Source organism: Giraffa tippelskirchi, chromosome 1 (assembly GCF_054371585.1).
Source record: "Giraffa tippelskirchi isolate mGirTip1 chromosome 1, T2T-mGirTip1v1.2.pri, whole genome shotgun sequence".
NCBI lineage: Eukaryota > Metazoa > Chordata > Mammalia > Artiodactyla > Giraffidae > Giraffa > Giraffa tippelskirchi.
Window position 1 is genome coordinate 197,474,194 of NC_137275.1, and position 22,580 is coordinate 197,496,773.

At 39.0% G+C, this 22,580-nt stretch overlaps 1 protein-coding gene across 14 annotated transcripts in view; it reads left to right on the plus strand.

Moving 5' to 3' along the window:
- The window catches only part of AOPEP (aminopeptidase O (putative)), a 406,505-nt gene that overhangs the window by 42,788 nt on the left and 341,137 nt on the right, over positions 1-22,580 (plus strand). For 9 of the 14 annotated variants that reach the window (XR_014062841.1, XR_014062843.1, XM_081522460.1 and 6 more), the window contains exons 2-3: positions 2,386-2,466; positions 21,103-22,023. Coding sequence is in view for 10 of the 14 variants with exons in the window: in XM_081522460.1 (XP_081378586.1) it covers positions 21,248-22,023 (776 nt within the window). In the remaining 4 variants the exon portion in view is untranslated. Of the gene's footprint in view, positions 1-2,385; positions 2,467-21,102; positions 22,024-22,580 lie in introns of those variants that run through there. The other 5 variants (XR_014062842.1, XM_081522471.1, XM_081522496.1 and 2 more) reach the window with 2 other exon arrangements.

Below are 22,580 nucleotides of genomic sequence, written 5' to 3' on the forward strand. Positions count from 1 at the left end.
TCCCAGCATCAAAGTCTTTTCCAATGAGTCAGCTCTTCACATCAAGTGGCCAAAGTATTGGAGTTTCAGCTTCAACATTAGTCCTTCCAATGACTATTCAGGGTTGATTTCCTTTAGGATTGGCTGGTTTGATCTCCTTGCAGTCCAAGGGACTCTCAAGAGTCTTCTCCAGCACCATCAATTTTTCAGCACTCTACCTTCTTTATGGTTCAACACTCACATCCATACATGAATACTGGAAAAACCATAACTCTTGACTGTACAGACTTTTGACCATAAAGTGATGTCTTTACTTTTTAGTACTCTGTCTACATTTGTCATAGCTTTCCTTCCAAGGAGCAAGCGTCTTTTAATTTCATGGCTGCAGTCTCCATCTGCAGTGATTTTAGAGCCCAAGAAAACAAAGTCTGTCACTATTTTCATTTTTTTCCCCATCTGTTTGCCATAAAGTGATGGAACTAGATGCCATGATCTTAGTTTTTTGAATGTTGAGTTTTAACCCAGACTTTTCACTCTCCTCTTTCACCCTCAGCAAGAGGCTCTTTATTTCCTCTTTGCTTTCTGTCATTAGAGTGGTGTCATCTGCATATCTGAGGCTGTTGGTATTTCTCCCGGCAATCTTAATTCCAGCTTGTACTTCATCCAGTCCAGCATTTTTCATGATGCACTCTACATATAAGTTAAATAAGCAGGGTGACAATATACAGCCTTGACGTACTCCTTTCCCAATTTTGAACCAGTCCATTGTTTCATGTCCGGCTCTAACTGTTGCTTCTTGACCTGCACACAGGTTTCTCAAGAGGCAGGTAAGGTGGTCTGGTATTCCCATCTCTTTAAGAATTTTCCACAGTTTATTGTGATCCACATAGTCAAAGGCTTTAGCATAGTCAGTGAAGCAGATGTTTTTCTGGAATTCCGTTGCATTTTCTATGATCCAATGGATGTTGGCAATTTGATCTCTGGTTCCTCTGCCTTTTCTAAATCCAGCCTGTACATCTGGAAATTCTCAGTTCACGTACTATTGAAGCCTACCTGTAGGATTTTGAGCATTACTCTGCTAGCATGTGAAATGAGTGTAATTGTTCGGTAGTTTGAACATTCTTTGGCATTGCCCTTCTTTGGGATTGGAATGAAAACTGACATTTTTCAGACCTGTGGCCAGTGCTAAGTTTTCCAAATTTGCTTACATATTGAGTGCAGCACTTTAACAGCATCATTATTTAGGATTGTAAATAGCTCAGTTGGAATTCCATCATCTCTACTACCTTTGTTTGTAGGAATGCTTCCTAAGGCCTTCTTGACTTCCCACTCCAGAATGTCTGGCTCTAGGTGAGTGACCACACCATCGTGGTTATCTTGGTTATTAAGACCTTTTTTTGTATAGTTCTTCTGTGTATTCTTGCCACCTCTTCTTAATATCTTCTGCTTCTGTTAGGTCCATACTGTTTCTGTCCTTTGTTGTGTCCATTTTTGCATGAAATATTCCCTTGGTATTTCTAATTTTCTTGAAGAGATCTCTATTCTTTCCCATTCTATTGTTTTCCTCTGTTTCTTTGCATTGTTCACTTAAGAAGGCTTTCTTATCCCTCCTTGCTATTCTTTGGAACTCTGCATTCAGATGGATATATCTTTTCTTTTCTCCTTTGCCTTTCACTTCTCTTTTCTCAGCTATTTGTAAGGCCTCCTCAGACAACCATTTTGCCTTATTGCATTTCTCTTTCTTGGGGATGGTTTTGGTCACTACTTCCTGCACAGTGTTACAAACCTCTGTCCATATTTCTTCAGTCACGCTCCATCAGATCTAATCCCTTGAATCTGTTTGTCACTTCCACTGTATAATCCACTGATTTAGGTCATACCTGAATGGCCTAGTGGTTTTCTCTACTTCAATTTAAGTCTGAATTTTGCAATAAGGATCTCCTGGTCTGAGCTACAGTCAGCTCCCAGTCTTGTTTTTGCTGACTGTGTAGTAGAGCTTCGCCATCTCTGGCTGCAAAGAATATAATCAATCTGATTTTGGTATTGACCATCTGGTGATGTCCATGTGTAGCGTCATCTCTTGTGATGTTGGAAGTGGGTGTTTGATATGACCAGTGCATTCTCTTGGCAAACCTTTGTTAGCCTTTGCCCTGCTTCATTTTGTACTCCAAGGCCAAACTTGCCTGTTATTCCAGGTATCTCTTTTCTTACAGCTTTTGCATTCCAGTCCCCTACGATGAAAAGGACATCTTTTTTTGGTGTTATTTCTAGAAGGTCTTATGTGTCTTCACAGAACCATTCAACTTCATCTTCTTCAGCATTAGTGGTTGGGACATAGACTTGGATTACTATGATGTTGAATGGTTTACCTTGGAAATGAACCAACATTGTTCTGTTATTTTCTAGATTGCACCCAAGTACTGCATTTTGGACTGTTTTGTTGACTATGAGGGCTACTCCATTTCTTCGAAGAGATTCTTGCCCACTGTAAGTAGATATAATGGTCCTCTGCATTAAATTCACCCATTCTAGTCCATTTTAGTTCACTGATTCCAAAAATGTCAATGTTCATTATTGCCATCTCCTGTTTGACCACTTCCAATTTACCTTGATTCATGGATCTAACATTCCAGGTTCCTATGCAACATTGTTCTTTACAGCATTGGACTTTACTTTCACCTCCATACACGTTCAGAACTGGGTGTTGTTTCCACTTTGGCTCAGCCTTTTCATTCTTTCTGAAGCTATTTCTCCAGTCTTCTCCAGTAGCATATTGGACATCTACTGACCTGGGAGGTTCATCTTTCAGTGTCATATCTTTTTACCTTTTCATACTGTTCATGGGGTTCTCAATGCAAGAACGCTGAAGTGATTTGCCATTCCCTTCTCCAGTGGACCACCTTTTGTCAGAACTCTCCCTCATGACCCATCCATCTTGGGTGGCCCCCGTGGCATGGCTCCTAGTTTTGTTGAGTTACACAAGTCTGTGATCCTGTAATCAGTTTGGTTAGCTTTCTGTGACTGTTGTTTTCATTCTGTCTGCCCTCTGATGGATGTGGAAGAGAGGCTCATGCAGGTTTCCTGATGGGAAGGACTGGCTGTGTGGGAAGCTGGGTCTTGCTCTGGTGGACAGCGCCATGCTCAGTAAATCTTTTATCCAGTTACCTGCTGATGGGTGGACCTGAGCTCCCTCCATGTCGTTTGGCCTGAGACAGCCCATCCTGGAGTCTGCAGTCTCTATGTTTGGCCTAATGGTGACCTCCTCCAGGAGGACTTATGACAACATGTTGCACTTCCTAGGAATGCTACTTCCACTGCCCTGACCCCATGGCAGGCCACTGTTTACCCACGCCTCCACCAGAGACTCCCAAACACTCTCAGCCAAAGTCTGGGTCAGTCTCCTGTGGGGTCACTGCTCCTTTCTCCTGGGTCCTGGTGCACACAAGATTTTGTTTGTGCCCTCCAAGAGTCTCTGTTTCCCCAGTCCTGTGGAAATTCTGTAATCAAATCCCACTGACCTTCAAAGTCAGATTCCCTGGGGATTCCCAGTCACATGTGCCTTTAGATTTTTGTTGTTGTTGTCTAGAGCTTCTAAGTGCTTTGAATGGAAGGATTGGTCTGATACAAGCTACTGCACTATTATCAGAAGTGACATTCCCCTTCATTTAGGAGGAAGAATAATTAAACAATCACACAAACAGATGTAAAGCTTAAACTTGTTTTGTGCTGTGAAGAAGTGCACAGTGCCATGAGATTTAATAATAGAGGAATTTGACTTAATCAGTGAGATAAGGAAAATTTTCCTTGAGGATGTTGTAGGAAAAATGAGAGTTACTTAGACAAAGAAAAAATTGAAGATGATTCCACATATTTGTTGAATGAATAAATTTATAATCCAGCTTTCTCTGCATCTTGGCTTCTTTCTTTTCACATATTCTTTTTTTTTTTTTAATTAATTTATTTATTTTAGTTGGGGGCTAATTACTTTACAATATTGTAGTAGTTTTTGCCATACATTGACATGAATCAGCCATGGGTTTACATGTGTTCCCCTTCCTGGACCCCCCTCCCACCTCCCTCCCCATCCCATCCCTCTGGGCCATCCCATTGCCCCAGCCCTGAGCATTTGTCTCATGCATCGAACATGGAATGGTGTTCTGTTTCACATATGATAATATACATGTTTCAGTGCTATTCTCCCAGAACGTCCCACCCTCACCTTCTCCCCCAGAGTCCATAAGACTGTTCTATGCATCTGTGTCTCTTATTCTGTCTCGTATATAGGGTTATCGTTACCTTCTTTCAAATTCCATATATATGCATTAGTATACTGTATTGGTGTTTTTCTTTCTGGCTTACTTCACTCTGTATAATGGGTTCCAGTTTCATCCATCTCAATAGAACCAATTCAGATGTATTTTTTTTTAATGGCTGAGTAATATTCCATTGTTCTTTTTAAAAAAATTTTACTCAAATATAGTTGATTTACAGTGTTGTGTTATTTTCATATGTACAGCAAAGGAAATCAGTTATGTTTATATATATATTCACTCTTCTTTAATTAAAAAAAATATTTTATTTCTTAAAGTCTTTATTGAATTTGTTACAATATTGCTTCTGTTTTATGTTTTGGTTTTTGACCCCAAGGCTTGTGGGATCTTAACTCCCTGATCAGGGATCCAACTCATATCCTCTGCTTTGAAAAGTGAAGTCTTGACTGCTAGATCGCCAGGAAAGTGCCTATCCACTGTTTTTTAAGATTTTTCTTTTTCCCATATAGACCATTACAGAGTATTGAGTAGAGTTCTCTGTCTTTGCACATATTTTTATCCTCTCAATCTTTAATAATCTCTCCAGGCTTCTATGATAATTAATGGGTATCTGTAATTTGGTGCTTTTAGTATTATTCAGTGAACCAGGTCCTTCATGAAAACTTCTCGAGACAAATGACTTGTGGGTATGGACTATTTAAGTGGTATAGCTGGGTCCATGGCCTTCTGGTTCATATGATTCACTGAGTTAAAAGGAAGTCCCCCTCCAAATATCAGGTGTTAAGATATTCTGGGTGAAAATAATAACATACACATGTATGCACAGAGACACACAAATGAAAATTCAAAACCAAGAAAGTTATCTTAGTTGACCAAAATGGAGAGAAACTGTAAAGTCAGTATGATGAATAGATAAATAGGAGCCTAACCTAAGAGACTCTCACAGGAGAATAGATATAGGCCTTAATAGCTAGCTGGGTGTATGTGGGGGAGGGTGTAAGCAGTGGAGGAGCCTGATCTCCACCAAGGAAGGGATACCCAGCCATGGGCTCAGTATATGTGAGAACTAAAACTTAATTATTTGCCTAAAGCCAGAAGCCATGATAAGGAGATCCTTATATTCAGTGGAGAAAGAAAGTTCTATTACACTGTTCCAAAAGAGAGGCAAGGAAATCTGCTGTCTACTTCCCATATATGGGAAGAATTCCTGAGTCCTCCAACTAAAGGAGCTCACTCTATCTATCTTGTGCAAGCCAAGTAAAAATAAACCCACGTTTAGATATATTGAATGAAACTGTAGAAACCCAAAGATAATTAAAGGATATAAAAGCTTCTAGGGAGGAAAAACAGACACATATCAAGAAATGCAGATTAATTACAAACTTCTTATCAGAAAAAAGATGTCAGAATATAGTAGAGTAATATAGTTAAAGTGCTAAGTGAAAATAACTGTCAACCTGAAAGTCTACACTTAAATGATCATATAATAGTGAGGATATGTTAAAGACATTTTCAAACATACAAGTGTTGAAAGAGTTTACTACTCCCAGACTCGTCCTGAAAGAATTACTGAACGTATACTTAAGTAAAAATTGTATTTTCTAAAAGCGGTCATAACAGGATCTACCATTTTACATGCTCTTCTCCAATGTGACCTAGCCACTCCCCACATCAAGAGATGGAGCTGAATTCCCACTTGTTGACTGTGGACTGGCCATATGACACATTTTCAAAACTGATAGCATGTGGTGGAAATAATACCATATTGACTTTTGAGGCTAGATCAAAAAATTCATTCAGCTTTCAACTGGTTCTTTGGGACATTTGCTCTGGAGGCTGCCAGCTGCCATGTAAGTTTTCTGACTATTCTGAGATTTTCATGTTAAGAGAGGTATTTTGTAACCACTCTGATCATCAGACCTCGCAGACAAGCCTATTCTCCACTGAGTGCCATAGTCAAATTCATAAGATTCAGAAAAATGGCCTGAGCAATATATATGGTGTATAGTAAATATATTTTATATTTATAAAGAATGTAATAAAATGGTTGCTATTTGAAGCATAAAATTTTGGGTTAATTTGTCACATAGCAGTAGTAACTGGAGTAAAAATGAACCCTGAAAGAGGAGTGAAATGTAGGAATCCATCATGGCAAGGAAACTTGTGAACAAAGAAGTATTGACTTTTTCCTAAGTTGGATGAGGGTTAAAAACAATGTCATGTAAGATATTAGGAACAATAATATGGAAGCTGAAATAGAGTAGGGAAGATGAAGGACTCAGAATAAGACTTTCTAAGGTCCTTGTATTTTTCAAAGATTGACTTTATGTCATCATATTCAAGAAGAGAAACTGTTAGTCAATCAGTAATGTCTGACTATTTGCCACCCTACGGACTGTAGCCCACCAGGATCCTCTGTCCATGGAATTCTCCAGGCAAGAATACTGGAGTGGGTTCCTATTCCCTTCTCCAGGGGATCTTCCCAACCCAGGGATCAAACCTGGGTCTCCTGCATTGCATGCGGATTGTTTACATATTCAAGAAGAGAAATAGATTGTATAAGCTATGAAACAGTAGAGGGAAAAAGACAATTCAGAAAAATTCAACAAGTAGAAAAGTAAAAGCTAAGAAATAAAGCCATGTTAAATAGAAAACACAAAATAAGTTGGTTGAGATTAGTGCTGTTATAATCATGATAAATGTAAAATTAATTTCAGTTGTCAAAAATGACCATGTATTTTAAAAAATACAGCCCAACATTGCTTAAAAAGATACTCATGGCAAAACAACTCAGAGAAGTTAAAAATAAAATTATAGAGAAGATATATCAGTGTGTCAGGAAAAAAAATTTTTTAAATGCAGGTACAACAGTATTGATATTAGGCAAAATGAAGTTTTAGGTGCTTTGCCCAGGAAACACTTGCATGTGTGTACCAGGAGTCATGTACAAGGATGTTCACTGCAACATTGTAATAATAAAAAATTTAAAAGAACTTAAATATCTATCAGTATGGAAATGTATGGATAAATTGTGGGATATTCATAGTAGGAATGGCAAACAGCAATTAACTAAGCTAGATTTATTTCCATTTGCATGGCTATATTTCACAACTATTGAGTGAAAGAAATAAGTTGCAAAATAATATCTTAGCATGACATTTCAAACATAATACATTTGTACTTCTAGTTCAGTCCAGTTGCTTAGTCGTGACCGACTCTTTGCAACCCCATGGACTGCATCACCCAGGCTTCCCTGTCCATCACCAACTCCTGGAACTTACTCAAATTCATGTCCATCAAGCCAGTGATGCCATCACATCCTCTGTCATCCCCTTCTCCTCCTGCCCTCAATCTTTCCCAGCATCAGGGTCTTTTCAAATGAGTCAGTTCTTCACATGCGGTGGCCAAAGTATTGGAGTTTCTGCTTCAGCATCAGTCCTTCCAAAGAATATTTAGGACTGATTTCCTTTAGGATGGACTGGTTGGATCTCCTTGCAGTTCAAGGGACTCTCAATAGTCTTCTCCAACACCACAGTTCAAAAGCATCAATTCTTCAGCGCTCAGCTTTCTTTTTAGTCCAATTCTCACATCCATCCATGACTACTGGAAAAACCATAGATTTGACTAGACAGACCTTTATTGGCAAACTAAGGTCTCTGCAGTCTAGGTTGGTCATAACTTTTCTTCCAAGGAGCAAGTGTCTTTTTTAATTTCAGTGCTACAGTTACCATCTGCAGTGATTTTGGAGCCCCCAAAAATAAAGTCTGTCACTGTTTCCACATCTATTTGCCATGAAGTGATGGGCCAGATGCCATGACCTTAGTTTTCTGAATGTTGAGTTTTAAGCCAACTTTTTCAATCTCCTCTTTCACCCTCATCAAGAGGCTCTTTAGTTCCTCTTTGCTTTCTGCCATTTGGATGGTATCATCTGCATATCTGAGGTTATTGATATTTCTCCCAGCAATCTTGATTCCAGCTTGTGCTTCATCCAGACCAGCATTTCTCATGTTGTACTCTGCATATAAGATAAATAAGCAGGGTGACAATATACAGCCTTGACGTACTCCTTTCCCTATTTGGAACCAGTCTGTTGTTCCATGTCCAGTTCTAACTGTTGCTTCTTGACCTGCATACAGATTTTCTCCTTGCTATTCTTTGGAACTCTGCATTCAAATGGGTATATCTTTCCTTTTCTCCTTTGCCTTTCACTTCTCTTCTTTTCATAGCTATTTGTAAGGCCTCCTCAGGCAACCGTTTTGCCTTTTTGCATTTCTTTTTCTTGGGGATGGTCTTAATCACTGCCTCCTGTACAATGTCACGAACCTCCGTCCATAGTTCTTCGAGCACTCTGTCTATCAGATCTAATCCCTTGAATCTATTTGTCACTTCCACTGTATAATCGTAAGGGATTTGATGTAGGTCATACCTGAATGGTCTAGTGGTTTTCCCTACTTTCTTCAATGTAAGTCTGAATTTGGCAATAAGGAGTTCATGATCTGAGCCACAGTCAGCTCCTGGTCTTGTTTTTGCTGACTGTATAGAGCTTCTCCATCTTTGGCTGCAAAGGATGTAATCAATCTGATTTCGGTATTGACCATCTGATGATGTCTATGTGTAGAGTCTTCTCTTGTGTTGCTGGAAGACGGTGTATGCTATGACCAGTGCTTTCTCTTGGCAAAACTCTGTTAGCCTTTGACCTGCTTCATTTTGTATGCCAAGGCGAAATTTGCCTGTTATTCCAGGCATCTCTTGACTTCCTACTTTTGCATTCCAGTCTCCTATAATGTACTTCATAAGTAATGAATTATACTTCTGTACTTCATAAGTACAGAATTCTGTACTTCATAAGTAATGAATTATACTTCATATAATGTACTTCATAAATATTGAATCTTGTACTTCTAATATTCCTTCTGTTTCTAAAATTAGCAAATTTCACTTCAATAAGTTGTGTTCCTATGACTGTATGCATTTGACTGTCTGAGGAACCATGCCCAGAAACAGTATACTTCAGTAACTTAATTCCTGACTGTCATTAAGAATAATCACTGTATCCTAAAGAATGAACACACTTTCAGTAGAAGAAAACTGTCTTCCTCTGAACAAGTAATCTGTAGAATTAAGTATTTTGTAACCATTCCCAATGCTACATATTAAGCACATACGTAAAAATCTCTCCTTTTCCCTTGAGTTGCCTACAAGAAAAGAGGTATGGCAGAAAGAAGTACAGATATATCCTGAGGAGAGATGAGAGCTATCTGGAAGATGCTGTTTGATCAATAACTTTCTTCTAGAATGTATGCAAGCCAGAATTCATGTTCTGTAAATAACTAGACCTTGAATGCCCTCATATGTCAAATTCCACAGATATTTGTTGAGAGCCTACTATATCCAGGGTATTTTACTTAACATGGTCATGAACACAGAGATCAGGAGTCCCAAATTCTTTATAGACCTTTGGAGGATGGCTGGAGGATGGAGGTAACTATAAAATGAGGCAGGAAAAGTTAAGAGCCATGAGAGTGATACAGAGGGCTTTGTAGCTTGAAAGGAGAATGAGGGTTTGGAGGGTTCCAGAATGGAATCTGTTTCACACATCTGTAAATGTGCTCATTTCTGTTTTGGTGATTAAGGGTAACAAGACAGTTTCTTTGCTGTGCCATAGCTCTATTTATTAGTATTTAATCCTCTCCCATTTACTCCCCACCATCTGGCCTTTCTTAAGAAAAATATTGCTGTACATTAAATATTTCAAAGCCTCTAATGGTGTTGCTGAGACAATCATTTAAGCATTTAAAACACACACCACATAGTACATTTATTTTAGAGGCAGCAGTGGTTAGCCACTGGAAACTAACCATTGGGTTTGATAAAGGGGGGAATTTTATATGTTATGGCTTATGACAGAGAATGGAAAAATGCTTTAGTGAGATGGACTGGCATTTAAAATTGAAACACAATAATAGCAAAAAGTGCTGAAGTCAACGAACTGCTTAGAAATATGGTTACTATTTGCTGAGAGAGGCCTTTCAAGGTGGCCAGATATATGCATTTGCAACCACAGTCAGTTCAGTTCTTCCCTAAATGTGGAACTGTGACCCTGATTGATGCCAGTGAGAGTTATTTACTCGCAGAGAAATATTTAGATGATTCATAAATCCAAGGCAAGTAGGAAATAAGTGTTACAAGCAACAGGGTTTTAGTAGACTTATACATTATATGTAACTTAGGCTGGAAACCATGCAAAGGTAATGGTGATCTTTTGAATCTTCAGGGTTTGCTTAAAAATTCTCCTTTTCCCCTCAAAGCTATTATACTCTGTATTGATTCTAGTCCACAAAACTGAAAGAAAATAATTTTTTTAAAAAGGTAGAGTGGGGGTATGGAAGAGAGTCTTAGCATTTGATTTATGACTTGTACAATGTAAAGGAAATGGTCATGAGAGCTGGAGGATGAGAATTTCAAGAAAAAGTATCAGCAAGTGAAAAAGCATCAGAAATTGACCTTGGGCAAATTGCTCTACTCTCTGGACATCATTGTCTTCATTTGTAAAACTACAGTGTTAGAAGAGAACCTTAAGGAATTTTTCAGCTTGAGAATTCCATGAAGCAGACTAGTTAAAATGGACAGCAGGACCAGATGTGGTTTTTGCTTGCTTATTTTCTTTCCAGTTTCATTGAGATTTAATTGACACAAAACATTGTATTACTTTAAGGTGTATAACATAATGCTTTGATATATGTGTATGTTGCAATGCTTTGTTTTAAAAAATGGTGGCTTTGGAGGTGTTTGAAACATTGGTAATAGGATGGAGGCATGGAGAGGGACAAATGTTGGCTAGAGAAAAATGTCGAATGAAACAACATTCTAAATTAGTGAAAGGGGATGGTGTTGGGAAAAATACTTCTTTTCCATTTCTGAGGTTTCCTTTCTTGTGGAGGGAGCTTAATCACTGTAACATTCCTGGCCATTCTACTTCTCCTTTAAGGTAGGTGGAGTGACTTATTCTGGTAAATTTTGAAAGAAGAAACTGGCTGTGCTCTGCTCAGCTCAGTTTCTCCCTTTTGCTTTTGGGCAGCAGCCCTGAACACAAAGGACTGTTTTTCTTATGTCTTCAGGCCCTGAGTCTTACCTATTGAGGATACCTGCTCTCTTGGGAGCTTTGACCTGCTCCATCATTGCCTGTGACCAATCTAACTTGAGGATTTGGTTTTTAGGTACCTTTGACTTCCACACCAAGTCATATCATTCAGTTTAGTTTTCATCAGTAACGTGATATTTTGGTCTCCCTTTGCCATACCCTATCTTATTTCTCAGTATGTTCAGAATTTGGATTGGCAAGAAGAGTTCTGTTTATTTCTCTCTCTCAGACTCCAAAAGCTAGAATGCAGGGGAAAGAACTGGCTTTGGTGAGAAGGGATTATTATGTTTTCTCTGAATCTAGAGAAGGCAATATATTTCCTCTGAATCAGGAAGAGGGCACTAATTATAGAGAACTGGAAATCCTTGAGGTATAATGGAGTTTCAGGGATTCAAAATCATCACAGTTAGGTAGGAGAACAAATTAATCAACTGAGAATGAGTCATCAGGCATGGATTTGGAAACTTAAAAGAAAAAAAGGTTTAGAATTGCCTCTCTATGGAGTATACTCAAGAATCCACTGAAAGATGTTTAGAGATGGGGGCCGAGATGATGGAGTAGAAAGACCCTGAGCTCACCTCCTCTCATGACCACACCAAAATTACAACTATTTTCAGATCAATCATCAGTGGAAAAGATCAGATCCTACCAGAGAAGATCTTCTATAACTAAAGATATAAAGAAGGACCCACAATGAGATGGGCAGGAGGGGCAGATTCATAATATAATCAACTCCTATAACCACAAACTGGAGAATAATTGTAGTGCAGAGGATCTTCCACAGGAGTGAGTATTCTGAGACCCACGTTGGGCTCTTCAGCTTGGGGTTCCTGCACCAGGAAGGCAAGCCTCCAGAGCATTTGGCATTGAGGGCCAGTGGGACTTAATTTCAGGAGTCCCAAAGGACTAGTGGGAAACAGACTTCATTCTTAAAGTATTTACAAAAAATCTCATATGCTCTGGGACCCCGTGGAAAAGCAGTAATTTGATAGAAGCCTGGACCAGATGTACCCATGGTTTTGGAGGTCTCTCGGAGAGGCAGGGGTAGCTGCAGTTGACCCTGGGGACATAGACACTGGTGGCACCCATACTGGGCAGCTGCTACTGTGTGGATACTGGTGCTGATAGGCAACATTGTGGAACCCTTCCTCTAGCTCATTAGCTGCAAGGCCTGTCTCCACCCAACAGTTTGTAGGCACCTGTACTGGAACATCTCAGGCGAAGCAATGAAGTGGTTTGGAATACAGGCCCACTTCTCAGCAGATGGACTGCCTGAAGACTTCCTGAGCCCACAGCCACCTGTGGACATGCCTCTGGGCATTGTCCTGCCCACCAGAGGCCAGGGCCCAGCTCCACCTACCACATACAAATCACCAGATACAAGAAAACTATGATCTCACAGCCTATGGACGCAGCCTGCCTAGAGCAGGCCAGACTCTGCCCTGAGACCAGCTGGGACCTGTCCCTGGTTATTGGCACATAAACACAAGCTTTGGAACATCCCAGATGCCATACCCACTGTGTCAAGAACCAGCCCTTCCCCCCCAGTGATCAGACACCAGTTCTGGGATCCCTGGGCCATGTAGGCAGACTCCAGGACCCAGCTCTGTGAGCCAATAGTCCAACACTAATCCCAGAACCTGGCTTCATCCATCAGTAGGGAATCAACAGCCCTGGAATCTTCTGAACCCTGACTCTGCACTATCCCCAGAGTCCCCTGGGGTTCTGCAGTCAGTCATTTTGTGACCATAGCCAGCCAACCATTTGCCAGAAGCCTACACACAAGCGCAGGGCCTGGCAACCAAGTGGATTAGGGCCAACCAAGACTACCAGACCACCCACATGGCCTACCACAACTGAAGGACCCACACAGCCCTCATGGGGCAACCCCTAGAACATACAGCTTGGATGATGAGAGGAGGATGCACTACTGGGACACAGGACTGCTCCTACAGAAGGCCACTTTTTTGGGGTCAAGAAACATAATTAACCTTATAAGTAAAAATATAGACAGCAACTTAAGCAAAATGAGGCATCAGAGAGACATATTCCAGACAAAGGAATAAGATAAAACTCAAGAAAAACTCAGTGAAGTCTCCAGATTGGTAATCTAACCAAGAAAGAGTTCAGAGTAATCATCACAAATATGATCAAAGAACTTGAAAGAAGAATGGATTTACAAAGTGAGAAGTTAGAAGTGTTTAACAAAGAGAAATATAAAGAACAACCAAACAAGGATGAAGAATACAATAAGTGAAATGAAAAATATACTAGAAGGAGTCAACAGTAGACTAAATGATACAGAGGATGGGATCAGCAAGATGGAAGACAGAGTAGAGGAAATCACTGACATTGAGCAGATAAAAGAAAAAAAAAGAAATGAAGACAGTTAAAGAGACCTCTGAGATCAAGTGCACTAATATTTGTATTATAGGGGTCTCAGAAGGAAAAGAGAAAGGGGCTGAGAACATGTTTGAATACATAATAGCTGAAGACTAACCTGAGACAGGGAACAGTCATCCAGAAGCGGAAAGAGTTCCATATAGGAGTAACACAAAGGGAAACATACCAAGACACATTGTAACTAAAATGACAAAATTTAAGAGTAGAGAATATTAAAAGTAGCAAGTGAAAAGCAACAAATAATTTACAAGGGAACTAAGCACAATAATAATCAAAAATAGTAATCACAAGGGGAGAAGAATACAAATGTTGGGTTATTAAAATGCACTTGAAATTAAGAGATCAGCAACTTAAAACAATTATATATATATATATATATGTTGCTGAACAACCAGTGGCTCACTGAAGAAATAAAAGAGGAAATTAAAAAAAGAAAAACCTAGAGACAAATGAAAATGAAGACGTGACTATTCAAAACCTATAGGACATAACAAAAGCAGTTCTCAGAGGGCATTGTATAATGATACAAGCTTGCCTCAGGAAATAGTAAAATCTCAAATAAACAACCTATCCCTATAACAGATGTAAACATTTATATATAGAATGGATGAACAACAAATACCTACTGTATAGCACTATATTCAATATAGTTCAGAAGAAATATGTTCAATATCCTATGGTAAACCATAAAGACAAGAATATAAAAGTGTGTGTGTGTGTGTGTGTGTGTGTGTGTATGTACTGAATCACTTTGCTGTGTTGTAGGAAGTAACATGACATTGTAGATCAATTATACTTCAGGAAAGAAAAAAGAAGAAAGGAAAAAATAAAATGCAGATGAATTATATCTCAATGAACCTGGGAAAAATTATATCATAACTTATAGGAAAAACAAAACAAAATAAAACCCTAACCCTACACCTAAAGGAACTAGGGAAAGAAGAACAAATAAAAACCCAAAGATAGTGAAGGAAAGAAATGAAGATGAGAGCAGAAATAAATGAAATAGAAGCTAAAACAGTTGAAAAGATCAATGAAACTAGAAGCTAGTCCTTTGAAAAGATAAACAAAATTGATAAACTAGACCCATCAAGAGAAAGAGAGGGCCCAAATTAATAAAACCAGAAATGAAAAAGAAGTTATAACTGACACCAGAGAAATATAAAAGATCATGAGACTGCTGTGACCATCTCTATGCCAATAACCTGGATAAACTAGAAGAAATGGACAAATTCTTAGAAATATACAGTCTCCTCAGACTGAACCAGAAGAAACAGAAAATGTGAATTAACCAATTCCCAGTAATGAAATTGAATAAGTAATTTTAAAACTTCTGACAAAAGTCTAGGACCAAATGCCTTCACAGGTGAATTCTACCAAATATTTAGAGAGGAGTTAACACCTATCCTTCTCAAAATATTGTGGAGGAAAGAACACTTCCAAACGCATCCTATGAAACCAGCATTGTCTTGATACCAGATAAAGATATCACACACCCAAATACTTAGCAGGTAAGGAAAAGTGAAAGTTTCTCAATCGTGTCTGACTCTTGTGACTCCATGGACTATAGCCTACCAGGCTCCTCTGTCCATGGATTTCTCCAGGCTAGAACACTAGAGTGGGTAGCCATTCCCTTCTCCAGGATATCGTCTCAACCCAGGGATTGAACCTAGGTCTCCTGCATTGCAGGTGGATTCCTTACCATCTGAGCCACCAGGGAAGCCCAAGAATACTGGAGTGGGTAGCCTATCCCTTCTCCAGTGGATCTTCCCAACCCAGGAATTGAATCAGAGTCTCCTGCATTGCAGGTGGATTCTTTACCAGCTGAGTTACCTGGTAAGGAATCCATCTGCAATGCAGGAATCACAGAAGGCATGGTTTCAATCCCTGGGTCAGGAAGATCCCTTGGAGGAGGAGATGGCAACCCATTCCAGTATTCTCTTGCCTGGGAAATCCCATGGAGAGAGGAGCCTGGCAGACTACAGTCCATGGATCTCAAAAGAGTCACATACGACTGAGTGACTAAGCATGCACACACACAAAAAGAAAATTACAGACTGATATCACTCAGGAACATAGATAAAAAAATCCTCAGCAAAATATTTGCAAACCAAATCCAGCAATACTTTAAAAGGATCATACACCCTGATCAAGTGGGATTTACCCCAAGGATGCAAGGATTTTTCAATATCCACAAATCAATCAGTGTAATACACTACATCAACAAATTGAAAAAAAGGAAACTGTCACTGTTTGCAGGTTACATGATACTATTCATAGAAAATCCTATGCTGAAAGAAATTGAAGATGACAAGCAGATGTTTGTGGATTGGAAGAATCAATATTGTTAAAATGACATGCTATCCAAGGCAATTTACAGGTTTAATAGAATCCTTATCAAAATATCAATGGTATTTTTCACAGAATTAAAACAAAATATATTTACATTTGTATGGGAACACTAAAGATCCCAAATAGCCAAAGCAATCTTGAGAAAGAAGAACAGAGATAGAGGAACCACACTCTCTGACTTCAGACTATACTACAAAGCTACAGTAGTCAAAACAGTGGTATTGGCCCAAAAGCAAAATATAGACCAATGAAACAGGATAGAAGGCCCAGAACTAAAGTAGTGCACTTATATTCAATTAGTCAATGACCAAAAGAGGCAAGAATATACAAGGGAGAAAATACAGTCTCTTCAATAAATTGTGCTGGGAAAACTGGACATTTACATGTTAAAGAATGAAATTAGAACCTTCTCTAACACTATTCACAAAAATAAAATGGATTAAAGACCTAAATGTAAGACCTAAAATCATAAAACTGCTAGAAGAAATAACATGGCAGAACACCCTTTGACATAAATCATAGCAATATTTTTTTGGCTCTATTTCCCAAACAAAGGAAATAAAAGCAAAAATAAATATATGGGACCAATTTAACTTAAAAGCTTTTAAATAGCAAAGTAAGTCATCAACAAAATGAAAAGACAACCTACTGAATGGGATAAAATGTTTGCAAATGATGTGACCAATAAAGAGTTAATATTCAAAATATATAAACAGTTCATATGGTTCAACATAAAAAACAAGCAACATGATTACAAGAGAAGATGCTTAACATCACTCATCATCATCAGGGAAATGCAAATCAAAACCACAATGAAATACCACCTCACACCTAACAGAATGACTGTCATCCTAAAGAACACAAATAGCATTGGCTGGAATGTGAAGAAAAGGAAACTCTTGCACAGTGTTGGTGGGAGTGTAAACTGTTGTAGCCACTGTGGAAAACTGTAAGTTTCTCAAAATTCTGAAAATAGAACAAATGAAAGTGAAAGAGGAGAGTGAAATTTGGCTTAAAGCTCAATATTCAGAAAACTAAGATCATGGCATCTGGTCCCATCACTTCATGGCAAATAGATGGGGAAACAGTGGAAACAGTGGCTGACTTTATTTTTCTGGGCTCCAAAATCACTGCAGATGGTGATTGCAGCCATGAAATTAAAAGACACTTACTCCTTGGAAGGAAAGTTGTGACCAACCTAGACAGCATATTGAAAATCAGAGACATTACTTTGTCAACAAAGATCCGTCTAGTCAAGGCTGTGTTTTTCCAGTGGTCATGTACGGATGTGAGAGTTGGACTATAAAGAAAGCTGAGCACCAAAGAATGATGCTTTTGAACTGTGGTGTTGGAGAAGACTCTTGAGAGTCCCTTGGACTGCAAGGAGATCCAACCAGTCCATCCTAAAGGAAATCAGTCCTGAATATTCATTGGAAGGACTGATGTTGAAGCTGAAACTCCAATACTTTGGCCATCTGATGCGAAGAGCTGACTCATTTGAAAAGACACTGATGCTGGGAAAGATTGAAGGTGGGAGGAGAAGGGGAAGACAGGATGAGATGGTTGGATGGCATAACCGACTCAATGGACCTGGGTTTGGGTGGACTCTGGGAGTTGGTGATGGACAGGGAGGCCTGGCGTGCTGTGGTTCATGAGGTCACAAAGAGTCAGACATGACTGAATGACTGAACTGAACTGAACTGATAGCAATTCCACTCCTGGGTATATATCCAAAAAGACAACTGTTACTTGAAAAGATACATGCACCTCAGTGTTCTTATTAACATTGCTTACACTCGCCAAGATATGGAAGCCACATAAATGTCCATCAGCAGATGAATAGAGGTGGTGTGTGTGTATCTATCTATCTATCTATCTATATGAAAAGACAGTCTACTGAATGGGAGAAAATGTGGTGTATATATATATATATATGTACACAATCGAGTACTATGCAGCAATAGAAAAGAATAAAATTTTTGCCATTTGTACCAACATGGATGAAATTTGAGGGTATAATTCTAAGTGAAATGTCAGAGAAAGAAGTGTGAGAGATCACTTATATGTAGAATCTGAAAAAATCAACAAGCTAGTAAATATAACAAAAAAAAAGCAGACTCATGGATATGGAGGACAAATTGGTGGTTATGGGTGGGAAGAAGGAAGGGGGAGGGGCACATAAGGGTAAAGGAGTAAGAGGTACAAACTGTTTTGTATAAAATAATCTACAAGGATATATTGTACAGTATAAGGAATATAGCCAATATTTTATAATAACTATAAATGAAGTATAACCTCTAGAAATTGTGAATCACTGTGTTGTACACCTATAGCTTATATATAATATTTTTAATAAAATACACTTCAATTAAAAAAAAATTCTCATAGAGAGGACCAAAAGATTTCCAGTTAGGTTGACAGACAAAGTGACATTAACAGTCTTGGATGGGCAGGGCTCTAAGGTAGCCTAGGGATAGCCACCAGGGACAATAGTGGTGAAAACCACTTAACACAACATATTTTATTGTTAAATTGTATTAACTTTCACATTAGGAATCTATTAAGGTTAGATAATAAATGGTTTTATCTATATTATTACAAATGCTAATGTATTCTTCAAATTTCATAGTTTAGACAGCCACCAAGTTAACCCTTTTCTTAGTTGATTCAGAGTTTTCCTTATGTGTGTCCAGGTATTTTTTAATTAAACAAAAAACAATGTTTTAATAGCCCAATCAACAAAATACTACGTTATAGCAACTCCAAAATCCAACAGGGTCAAATTTTAACAATCTATTGTTTCTAATTACATAAATAACAGCCAGTAGCTTTACTGAAGTTTATAATAAATAATATGACAATTTCAGTTCTCATGCTGAAAGGAAAATACCCTAGCTTATTTCCTTTGCCCATTGACTTTTCTAGGACTGAAGTGTGTGCCATGCATGTGTGCTAAGTCGCTTCAGTTGTGTCTGACTCTGTGTGACCCTATGGACTGTAGCCCGCCAGGCTCCTCTGTCCATGGGATTCTCCAGGCAAGAATACTAGAGTGGGTTGCCATGCCCTCCTCCAGAGGATCTTCCAAACCCAGGGATCAAACTGTTTCTTCTGCAGCTCCTGCATTGCAGACGGGTTCTTTACCACTAGCAGCACCTGGGAAGCCCAAAGTGTGTGCCAGCTTCTCCATAAAGTTATCTCAGACTATTCTCTTACATCCTTGATTACTCTCAGTTCCTATCATTCTAAAAGTCAAAGTGTATATTAACACTCACAGTTTTGTGGGGGGGGGGAGGAAGAGAAGGGAGCAGGAAGGGTTTCAGGAGGCAATTGCACTTAAACTATGTGGAGGGAGAATAGAATTTGGCAGGTGGACATGGAAGGTGGGGGCACTCTGGGTATGACATAGTAGTCCACAAAGCATGGAGGTAAGGTGTCAGGTCATCTTTAGGGAACAGTATATTGAGCAGGCCTTTTTTTTTTTGGCCACACCATAAGTCCTGTGGAATCTTAGTTACCTGACCAGGGACCGAACTGGAGGCCCCTGCAGTGGAACCTTGGAATCTTAACCACTGGACCACCAGAGAAGTCCTGAATATGCCCTTTGACTAGAGGACAAGGATTTGAAGGGAGTGTGGTCTCCCTGACAAAGAAAATAGCTTGAAACCAGACTGTACAAGTCTGCTGGAATCCAGCTCCTTTTAAGGCTAGGTGAGATTCTGATGAGGAAATAGCCTGTGGGGAGGTAGAAAATGAAAATTCAATAGGTTTAATTGTTGGAATAAGATTCTAGAAGGAAAATAAATAAAAATCTAGGAGATTGGCAGATAAAGTTAGAAGGAAAGTGAGGAGGACTTAAACAATAAAAAGGGAGGGCTCAATTTTACTTGAAAAGTCAAATAAGTAATGTTTTGTAGTTGATGAAAGAATACCTCTTGATATTTAGAAATACAAAGGTGATTTTAAATAAATCTGCTTTGTCAGAGTTTTCATTTCTTTTCCTCTGCCATTTTTTTTTTCATTTTTTGGTTAAAAAAATATGTTGAAAGAAATTAGGTACACAACAGGGATTGAAATAATTTCAAATAATTTTTCTTTTAGTTGGATTGCTGTTATAAAATAAGACTACATTTTGATTCAGAACTTTTACGAAGAACTTGGGTATTTTATTACAACATCTGTTTCTACATTTTAATTTCTCTCCTTCCTTTTATAGGTATTTGCATACTTTTTTTTTCAAATGAGAAGACCTTTTTGTTTGCCACAAGAAGGCTATTATCCAGAATGTTAATGGGTTTTCAGCTATTAAGATGTAATGATATACCTTGAGTATTTAACTATAAATTTGAAAAATCTCCGTGAACAATCTCAGAGGAATACTTCGAATGCACTCCTGGTAAATTGGCTCATTTTCCTGTAATTTACTGGAAGTGCTGATATGAGAATAGTCCTAATGTGAAAAGTACATTAATCCCTGGAGTTACATTGTATGTATTAAATTATTATTCTCAAAGAATAAAACGTATGAGGCCATTTAGCCTTCATTCACATCTGTTACTTAGAATCACAGTAGAAAAACAATCACTTTTCTTCTGATGCACAGAATTAGAAATGATACATTTAATATCTTTTAAAACAAGAGGTACAGTGATGCTCAGTTACATTTTTGCCCAGCAATCATTCTTTTCCAAGACAAGGACTGTTCTACAATAGTTAGGAACATGATTCTTCTGGTTTTGTGGAGGCCTCTTTTATTCCATTGATAACTGAAATATTTTTAGAAACCCATAAGGTGGTTTTGTTTGATGAGTGTCAAAAAGATTAGTCTGCCTTGTAGCCATGAGCTTCTACTACACTGTGAAATTATTTAAGGAGGCAATCAACTTGCAGAAGCAGCAGTTGGAGAAGCAAAGGACCTTATTTGGAATTTTGTCTAATTGTGTTTTTCTTCTTTACCAGGGGACTGAAAGTTGTGGAACCCCAATTTGTGACATCAGGTGTTTTTTGGAAAGCAGCCATTTATGACTCTGGAAGATTGGGACTGATAGGAAGCCCCTTCTGAGATTTTACTTTGAGATTTTCAAAGTTCTTGAACAGTACTACCATGGACATAAAGCTGGATCCCTCTCGAGATGACCTGCCTCTCATGGCCAACACCAGCCACATACTTGTGAAACATTATGTACTGGATTTAGATGTGGATTTCGAAAGTCAAATCATTGAAGGCACCATAGTGCTTTTCTTCGAGTCTGGAAACAGATTCAAGAAACGGAGTAGTTCCACCGAGGTAACCGGCCGATCAGAGTCACATGAAGCCTGCAAATTTAGGATGCCTGAACCCTGCCAGATTCCTGTGACAAATACAAAGACCTTCTCATCTAAAATAGGATGTAATGATTTTGTAATCTGTGGTAAAGGTGAAAAAGATACTTCTGGTAAAGATGGTAACCATGACAACCAGGAACAGGCTTCTGGGATTTCTAGCTCAAAGTACTGCTGTGACACAGGGAATCATGGGAGTAAGGAATTTTTGCTAGTGTTGGACTGCTGTGATTTATCTGTGTTAAAGGTTGAGGAGGTGGATGTTGCTGCTGTGCCAGGTATTGAAACATTTACAAGGTCTCCCAAGCTCAGGAATCAGATTGTACATGAACTGGTGGCTCTGCCTGCAGATCGTTGGAGGGAGCAGTTAGACTTTTATGCTCGCTGCAGCCAGGCTCCTGGCTGTGGGGAACTCCTGTTTGACACTGACGCTTGGAGCTTACAGATCAGGAAGACAGGGGCTCAGACAGCTACTGACTTTCCTCATGCCGTAAGGATACGATACCGAACCAAACCCCAGGGGCGATCAGTTACATGGACCTCAGACCAGAGTGGCAGGTAGGTTATCTGGGTACTCCGCAGTTCCCTGGTCATTAATCGTACACACTGGGAGACAAACCTTTGCAAAGATGCTCCTTTTTATTCTGTGGCATTACCCATCTAACCTTAAATCCTTCCAACCTTGGAGAAGCAGGTAAACTCCCAGGCATGCTGAACTCTTAATAGGATTACTTCTCTGAAGACGAAAAAGATTACTTTATTAAGCCCCTGTATTTCTGAGTTAGGAGAATGAAAGTGAGATTTAATGGTTAAATCTCAAGCCTAGCTCTCTGTTGAGATCTCTGCTAGCAACTTCCAGTACTGTAGATGGAAATGATATGTGTCTTTGAGCAAATACTTGCCCAAAGTTCCTTCATATTCCCCTGAGGGAATAAATAGCTGCCGTGTTGGGTTGGTGTGAATCCTCGCAAAGTGCTTCCAAATAAAGCCAGCTCTGCATTGTGACTTTCTTACTGTATCCATCTCTTGGCAGCTATGCCTTCATGGACTTTGTCAGTTATTATATAATGTGAACCCTCAAAGCACTGGGAAGATCTGTTTCTGAGGAGTGTGAC